Consider the following 9,631-nt stretch of genomic DNA (forward strand, 5'->3'; position numbering starts at 1 on the left):
ACCTTTCAATCAATTTTATTTATATGCAAAACCAAGAGAAACTCAGAAAAAACAAAGCTTCTCCGGATGCTAAAGCTCTCAATTTACTGACAGGCAAATGGCTTCATGCTGCCACTTAATCTCATTTCTTGCATAATGCCCTCTAATTAGCATATCAAAGTGAATTAATACTTCTAGGGCATTAGCAATGGGAAAATCTGCTCCAGGCTCACAATAGCAGTTTAGAAGGAGCCAGGAAATCCTTAAAAAAAAAAAAAAAAAGAAAACCCACAAACCACTTTGCATTGCAAAACTGTTCATTTTATTTATTCTTTCCCTAAACACTTTTACCACACACTGTTTTACTACTGTTCACCAAACAAAATGATAATTGCCAAAATTACCAGCATCTGTAATGCCTCTTTCAAATCTTCTCTTAGATTATACTGTTGATTTCTATGTGCTTCAATTTTTCCCTTTATATACATTAAGGTGAACGGTATCACCAACTATCGTGTTTGGCATCATCAAATCCAGAATACACTTATATTTTGTCTTTTCTAGCAGCTAATCTAAAAACATATAGGAGGCCACTAAAATAATCTATTTTTGAAATCTACTCTATTTTTTTTAAAGTGTTCATACATACCAAAACTGAGAATCTCAAAAAAATTATTAGAATTTCTTATAACTAGGGAAAATAGTTGTTAAATACTAAAGACATGTGATTTATTCTCTCTCGTTCAGGCTGTACCTAATGAACACAAAAAAAAAAGAAATGGAAATACTACAGTAAAAAAAAACAAAAAAAACCCTAACCTAATTTTGATTTTAGTATTTTAGTTTATCTGCCTTAAAGTTTTCTGTCAATGAAATTGCAAACCATAGTCAAAATCTATGCAGAGCCCTGTGCTCTGCATAACGCTGCCAGTCAAGGAGGTCCTGACAAGAGATGTGTAACATACCACACTGAAACTATGGTCTATCAGTCAATATCCTTGCCAGCTATTCCTTGTGAAGCTGAGCTTCAACAACACAAAACCAAGACCTATGGACTAGGACTGAGAAAAGTCTCACACAGTGAATGCCAAGGGTTGTTTGCTGATCTTCCATGGAAAGGATGTGCTCACAGAAAAAAACGTTATTGCCCCTGCTGTAAAAATTAACATATGTCTTAGATTTACTGGGTAATTTTAAACTGCTTAAAAAAGTACAGTACACATAACCTCACATGACAAAATATGAATGAATGATGTATTCAAGTACTAAGCTTAATTTGCCTTTATACCCTAATTCCTATTTGCTTATTTATTAATGTTAAGATGGCATTGTATGTCAAGTTAATACAGTTCAGCAGCAGCTGTAATGTCCAGTTGAAAAATATAAATTCATCAGGGTGGTTGAAGAACCACTCAAACTTCATAAAAAGTAGTAACTGCAAGAGCTGACAGAAACTTTAATAATTTATATTAAATATTGATGTGAAATATTACTACATTTGCAGTTAAAGACACGAATGACCTACTGAAGAAAAGGAAAAATACAAAAAGGTCAGAAGGATGGTGAGAAAAAACGGGCTTTGTTAAGTATGTGTTATCTGAACCATGCTGATCACCTTGATAAGGAAATGGCATTAGGCAAAGATTGCTGAGAAAACAAACAGAGCATTCTTCTCATAGTGTGAATACACGGAATAGACCAGCAAAGCAAACAAATAAATCTAATTCCATCAATTAGAAAAGAAAGAGAAAGCCCCCAAGATGATGCTGTACTTGTTTGAACTTCCTAGGATACAAAACCTGAAAGACATACCATGAAAGCAAAAATGTACATGAAATTCAGCTAACCAGAATAAGACTATTAAAGGACCAGGAAAAGAATTTTAAGACTAAAAGGGAACAGCAAGGCAAGCACAAATTATTACCATGTATAGGCTATTATCTTTCATCTCATTAGAGCTGACCTAATATTTTTAATTTTACATGCATTATTTTTTTCAGGCAGACTATCATATATAGATAGATAGATAGATCTTATATTTCTTTTGTTTTATTTGCTAATCTTTATTTTCATGCATTCAAGTGGACTACACGGCAGACAAACTACTTTACACACACCATGCCATTGTTACCCACTGATCAATATTCAAATTGAATAAAAACTGCATGATATCTATGTCCTGAAAGTATGCATCTTCAATTATTGTTATCACTGAAAGCTGTAACAATTGAGATGACAAATCCATTAAACATAAAAGATAAGCTACACTCTAGTTTCCATCATATTTTGCCATTGTATTCATTATTTTTTCATTTGGTATAAATGACTTACTTTGTAATGCATCTAATAAAATAAAAAAAAATGGCAGCATATATTAATTAGATTTAGGATATTAAAAATATGCAAAATCGTATCAAATTCAAAAACACATAAAACCTAGTAGATGAGGAAGAAAGACATCAACTGCTTATACATACAGTGTATGTATTATCTAGATCCAATTTTGCTTTATTGAAAAAAATACAGGCTAGAAATGAAGTCTGTGTAATCAAGTTGAAGCTTACAGGTTGCATAATGAGATTATGAGATTCTACAATGCAGATTCAGGATAGTATACAGCTGGTAGGTCTTCTAAGAAATAAACTTCAGTGAAAACTGCAAGCACAAAAGCAGACTTGTGCTCACCACAATCTAGCTAATTAAACTCATTTTGTAAATGTTAGTTTCACATAGGTCTTTGAAGCAGAAAAACAGAGATTTTAGTCTAAATCTACATAAATGTGTAATGCTATTTAGAAAACACTAGGCCTACAGATTGCATTATTTAATATTACAGTCTTAATCTTCTGTTTTTATTCACTATAATTGTTTTTATCAACTAAATCATTTTAACTAAATTATTTAAAATACATTCTAAAAGTTCAAAGAATGCCACTACAACAGGGATTACTGATTGCATCATATAAAGGTAGATTTAAAAATAAAATATTTACTTTCCCATCAATTCAACCATCTATTAACAATCAAAAGGTTCCGTGGGCACATGTGAAATTACAGCCTTTAAAAGAAATATAGTGTATTTACTGTTTTAACTCTTCCCTGTGGCTTTGATGATTGGGTTACAAGTGAATGCTTTCATATTATTGGATTATAAACAGAGGCATTATTTACTTTATAACTAGTGAATATATGAAGTAAATAGTATATAAACAAAGACCCTGACACTATGGATGAAGCACTGGAACTTGGTTTGTGCCCATTTCTCTCTGCTAGTGATATGAAAAGTTTATAGGGTTGTTTTAAGGTTCTTAATACACTGTGACCTTTTAAGGATTTTTAACTTTTGTAAATAAAATAGTGTGGTTGCCATTTTTTGTCCATTTGCCCTTTATTTCTAACTCATATGAGAAAGAGTGCATGGATTTTAGTGCATAGACCAAGAAAACAGATAGGCATGAGTTTACTAACTTTTAAGGATCAGAAATTATATATTTGGTTGCACTGGTATCTATAAATAAAGATTTCAGACTACAACATGTTTAGGATGAAAATAACATTCAGTGAGGTTGATGTCTATCTTCTGTGAAAACCTATCAACGTTTACTTTAAACTAAACTATATACCTTGCACTCCAGGTCAAAACCTTCAGTGACTCTGCACCCCCCCCCCCTCCCCCCACACACACACCTCTGCAGGCATAAAAATACTTGAGGCTGCCCAACCAGTCAAGCAGGCCTCTCTTGTTCCCTGCAGTCTAGAAGTTCATTAAGTTTTATGATCTTCCCAAGTCAGTCCTACTTATAAGCCTCACAAAGGCCACAAATCTGGCAAACCATCATGTATGCCATTAGACATTACTTGTAAATGAGTGCTATTTAGGATCTGTGGTTTTATAGCAGCTGTAAATTGTGGTTTGGTTGACAGCTGTCATTGCTTCTTTTTAAATCTATAATACATAAAAAATAAAAAGCCAGAAAATTTGAATGTACATGTCACTTAGAATTAATTTAGAATTTTGGGAGAGAATATTACAACCAATATTGGTTTCACAAAATATTTGACTGGATAAATACATAAATCAGTTTTTATCTACATTTTCAATAAAGAAAAATAATTTTTGCACTTAACCCTGGTTTAGCACCTGTAACTGTTTAAAGAGTAGCTTTCTGGTATTCGGTGCAAAATCCTTTTTATCCACTCATAAGCAAAAAGAAAAACAGGCAGACCAAAAGACACTTGTGCACACTAAGACGTGTCCAAAAGAGAGAATTTTGTTTGCATGTGACAAAAGCAGCTATAGAAGAAAAGAACTTAGTGTTTTCTAATGAATTTGAATGAAGCAGATGCAGAAGAGACAAAGCAGGACATAAAAGCCACGCAGGAAAACCAGTCTTTTCTTATGACAATACCTTACAGCAGAAGGACAGCAATAAAGCACAGGGCTTAATTTTTGTGAAGCCATTAAAAAGAAATTAAATTAGAACCATCTTTCTGAAAAAGTCTGCTACCTTGTGGTTGCCTGTAGGAATGCACAGATATTTTTAAAAAATGTATTTACAAACAAAACAGTGCAAAACATGCTATTTTCAGGTATAAAAACTGTTATTTATTATAAAATCAAACATAACGGAAGAGTTTTAAACACACTGACTTTTCTCCTGGAGTAATTGATTAAACTGCAAGGTTGGAAACAATATACTGTTGGACAACACATACAAAGTAAACTGTGCTCTTCGTAGAAGAAAATGAGTTTTGATAAAATCAAAGACTATGATATGGAATGGTTTTCGTTTACCAAAAACGGTTAGTCAACCTCATAATTAGGATCAACATTCGGAAAATTAAACAGCAGTGACTGACTTAAAAAAAGTAAAAAACAAACAAACAAAACAAAACACGAACTAACAAAGTATTTCTCATAAAATGACTTCTTTTCTTGCCCATTAAAGAATGCAGTGCACATCAGTGGCATGACACCACACTACAGGCACTAACAGCTTCCTACGGGGAAAACAGACTATAGTCATAAATGCATCAGCTTTTCTGTTCACCAAGGGAAACTTTATCCTTTTTTTTTTCCCGAATAAAGCTTTTCATGTCCAGCACAGGTCACCAGAAATAAAATGAACCACGCGATACTAACACTTTTGAAAAACACGGATCTAAGAAATTAGTTTAATTTATTCTATAAATTCAAAACTGTTTTTAATCTAATGACCGAATGCACTGTTTACTTCCTAATGCCAATGCAATCGTAGCGAACAAAATCTTCCATTACTTTTCGATATAGCATTTTTTTCCGCTTTCCAATTTGAATGATATTATTTACCATAATGTATCTCTTTCCAAATAGCAAACTGTATTTCTCCCTTTTTAATCTTAGGGCTAATTTTCCTTTTACATACTGTGAGCAGAATTCAGCACTCCCATACACTGTCACTTCCGAGGTGCTCCGTGTTAAGTCTTCAGAGTCAAGCAACCATTTGCATATTATTGACTATTTCACTCCAAAAAAAAAAAAAACCCCAGTGACTTACAAACTTGACTGTGCTGGTCGCAAAACACAAATGTCGGGTCTGGATTTCTAAAATCCCGTTTACATCCACCCCCCCGCAAGAAACAATTCAAACCTCTGATGCTCTGTCCCTGTCAGTTTGACTCTCACATCTAAAAAAACATGAATGGCCTGCAGAAATCTCTGCCAATAATCCCTCTATCTGAAACGACCTGAGTTTTTTTTCCCCCCTACTTAACTCACCTTTGACATGTGCTTGACTATGCTTTTCTTTTCAAAACACTGGGGCTAATCCCTGTGCAAATAAGGTTTGAGGACCTGTGCCTTCTTAATTGAAAATCTGCCTGCTGCAAGGCTTTGAGAGCCAGGGCAGGTTGTTGGAAATAAATTGGGTGGGCAAAAAGTTTGGAGGAAGACCAGAAAACAAACGGGGGAGGGATGGAAGAGATATTTTAATGCGATTAAAGCATATTTAATTACATTCCTGCTATGCCGGGGTAAGATACTAAAATATAAAGTGAAATCAATCTTAATATTCACAAAGCAGTCAATATACCCCTGTGATTAGCTGTCATCAGACCATGGAAAAAAGTCCCTGATATGTAGAAAACCCCAGTCATCTAGCAACAGCAAATCACTTTCAAGGCTTGCTTTCTCTCTACTTTTCACGGCAGTGTTTTGTTTTTTTGTTTTGCTTTTTTTACTGTCTAACCATGCAGGTATTTACCTGCTACAAGACAATGATAGCAAGTGGATCATCTGGTCATTTTGACTAGGATTAGAAATATATATTTTGAAATGAAAAGCATGTCGAGGGGCAGGTGGTCTCAGCTTTCACCAAAATTAGGCAAATCGTTTCCCACGGATTTCTAAATAGAAACAGAGAAATTCTTTTTTCTAAGAGTGTGGGCCAGAACTTTCAAAGAATGTGCAGGTTTGAGGATAAGACAGTTTGGGAAGATATCCAGCTGCTGTACATCATTCATTATATAGTTCATCAAATAGCCAAATGAGGTTATTAAGTATTTTTTAAAGTTTATTTCAGGATCTAATGGTAAATTAGGAGATCATCCAAATTCAAACATGTGAAATACAGCAGGGTGATATATTTGCTCTATGTTTCATACATATTAGCAAAGTGACCGATCATAACTTTTACACTATTAAGGGAAGAATAACCACCTCTTGAGATTATGTATGGACCTTAACCTTTTATTTATTTATTTTTTTTACTGTGTTCCTATCTCAGACCGAAAATACCATAGGCCAGATGTACTGAGGATGTTTCTACCAATAAGTATCTATGGAAAAATACTTAGTACATCTGACCTGTCGTCTAAAGCATTTGTAAGCAGGATTTAGAAAACGATTACAACTTGAAAACTGTGCACTAGGTTGTGTAAACTCAAATATGTTCAAAAGGGTGGAATACTATTAGCGTAGGGTAAAACTAAACTAATAATTGTCTCTGTTTACAAACAAAAAGGAGCCAAGTCCAAATATAATCCGTTTAAAGTTAGAATGCATTTCACCATGACACGCTTGGTCAAAATCAGATTTGCAGAATACATATTCTCTGGCAACTCTGAAGATAACAATACGTTTATAACTGCAGACTGCTCTTCCCCTTGCCTTTTATTATTCCTCCACAATTAAAAGACATTGTCCTGGAGACGTGAAGTGGGGTTTTTTTAATCGTGATTCCAGGAATATTTATACATGCATCCTCAACTTCATTTTATAGAATCCCATCAATCTGCAAACACAGACAACATAAGCAAATAGCTTTATTCCCCTTCTTCCCTGGAGCATCTCACTAAAAATATTTTACTACAAGCTACAATTCCAGCAGGCTAATGTGATGCGCTCAATTGAGCTAGATGGACTAAAGGGTTTTTCTCTGTTTTGTATCTATGGGGAAATCGCTTAGTACGTCTGGCCCAATGTCAGCTATTTAAGTGTCCAGGTAAAACAGTAACCTCTTCCGCGATGGGAAGCATCCCGGCGATTCTTCCCAGAGCCCTTCCTGAGCTAGAAGAAACCGGTTAAACTCCTTTCTGCACTTGGCAGTTGCAGGCGCATTGCTCCTTTAAGAAACTGACACACAAACAAGGGAGAGAGAGGGGCACTCACTCCTCGCTGTTAAGTTCCCTGTTTGCAGCTGGGGGGAGGAGGGAATTTACTCAGTGGCAGAAGGTATACAATCGTTTTTATTTACATTTTATTTCGACATCGGTATTCTGAATTGTAAAAAATGTACTCCCATATTTATTAGAAGAGGGATTTTTTTTTATCATTGTTTTTTTCTTGCACAAGAGTAGGAAAGGGAGCAGTGATCAAAGATGGCGGTGCCCTAGCTCCCAGCATCGCGGAGTAAAAAGGCTGTGTGCTGAGAAGTAGCAATCCGATCATTTCAGGATCCTTTTCTCTAAGGCCAAGTAACTCGGATCTTACCTGTTTTCTCTTTGATTTCACACAGGACACTGAATAGTGCAGGTTTCATTCTGTGACAGTTCAACGCATGCTTTCTGCAAAAAGGGCAAAAACAAAAATGCATTAATATGGGTATTTTTAAAATATGGCGCCTTTCTTCAAGTTATCACAAGACGATTTCTTAAATATTTGTGTTTTCGAATGCAGATGTTGGTGGACAAAAAAGTGCTAAGAAGTAAATTCCTAGTAACCTGGGATCTTGGCTACATAAAGCTGCACGTTTCTCCTTATATGCTGCTGTACAGCCGGTGTTATATTGTACAAACAAGAGGAAAAACCATTAGGAAGAAATGTGCGGGCTGTTAAAATCAACCTTGGAATTGCAGAAGCAAATGCAAGATTGTTTTAAATTTTTGTTATGTCCTCATCAATCAAACTTGCAAAGAGCAGAGGCAACAGAAATGAAACGTTCAAAACACCCCAGCTTCACTTTACAGACAACTGCAAAATAAGCTTTTTTGGGGGGTGGGGGTCTCTATATTAAAAAAAAGGCGACAGTTCTCTCGTTATTTCTAAGACATATTAGGCTGCTCACATGTGCTATTATTACATGTGTAAATCAAATCCTGTCTGAAGCACGTTTCCTTCTACTGCATTGTTACTGATTTATTGGACTAACTTTTATAGTTTGCATTTATTTTTATTTACTATAATGTAAAACACCGAGCTTTGTTTTGTAACACTATCTTGTCACCTTTGCCATCCCATCTAACAATAGTTTGAGGGCAAAAGTAAGTTGTAGCATACTGTTTCAGAGAAAAGAAAAAGATCCCTGGGCTGTCTATTGATAGGTGATTTTAATTAACTTGTCAGATTGATATTGTATCCCTAAGACATGGCGAGAATAAAAAGCGAAAGTATAGAAGTAATAATCTTCAACACACTCAACAAAAAATTGTAAGCAGCATAACAACCACATTTATAACATTAAAAACAACATTGTATCTGCCTAGCTGTTTGCAAATTTTCCTACGAGATAAAGAAGTTGATTTCTACTCTCATACTCGGGGATTATTTCAGAGCGAAGAGGAGAATTAAAAGGGAGAAAGGAACAATTTTTAGATGAAACCAACTTTGCTTGTGCCTCATCCAGGCTTTGGTCAGTGATGGTCATGATCTGGTGGAGGATGTCTCCGATGTCCTGCTTCCTGCCGTCCCCGTCGGCCCCATCATGTCCATGGGGAGGAGGCAGAGCCATGCCCCCTTGCACCGAGTGGCCAGCCAGGTTCACACCGGCGAGAGTCTGCAACATCCTGGACTGATCGTCCATACTCTACCGCAACCCAATCAATGCGCTATGGCAGGAGCTGCAACAAGATCTTCACAAGCAAGAAAGCTGAGAAATCGGATGATAAAACGGCAAACAAAACAAATTTCTGCAAATCTGCTGCTCTTCTAGTCAGTTTCAGTTCTTGATTTTGTTCTCTTGCATTAAAGGAAAAAAAAATATCAGCCTTCACAACGTGAATCGATTTTAGTCCTTTATTCCACTCTGTTTTCCCTTCACGATGCTGTATAACCTTTCTTTTAGTTTTACTTACAATCTTCTCGGATCATTATTATGTTTTTCTTGCATAAACAGCTGATCAACGTTTCTTTGCAGTTTCTCCCTGTGCGCACACATAGGCAAGACTTCTTCCAAAT

The 9,631-nt window shown here is 35.5% G+C and overlaps 1 protein-coding gene across 5 annotated transcripts in view; it reads right to left on the bottom strand.

Moving 5' to 3' along the window:
• Positions 1–9,290, bottom strand: part of PBX3 (PBX homeobox 3) — a 551,690-nt gene extending 542,400 nt beyond the window's left edge. For all 5 annotated transcript variants that reach the window (XM_029613935.1, XM_029613931.1, XM_029613932.1 and 2 more), the window contains exons 1-2: positions 9,061–9,290; positions 7,949–8,022 (exon numbers count right to left, since the gene is read on the bottom strand). In XM_029613935.1, the coding sequence (XP_029469795.1) occupies positions 7,949–8,022; positions 9,061–9,257 (271 nt within the window). In that variant the 5' untranslated portion in view covers positions 9,258–9,290. The remainder of the gene's footprint in view (positions 1–7,948; positions 8,023–9,060) is intronic.
• Positions 9,291–9,631: the final 341 nt, after the last annotated feature.

Source organism: Rhinatrema bivittatum, chromosome 8 (genome assembly GCF_901001135.1).
Source record: "Rhinatrema bivittatum chromosome 8, aRhiBiv1.1, whole genome shotgun sequence".
Lineage (NCBI taxonomy): Eukaryota > Metazoa > Chordata > Amphibia > Gymnophiona > Rhinatrematidae > Rhinatrema > Rhinatrema bivittatum.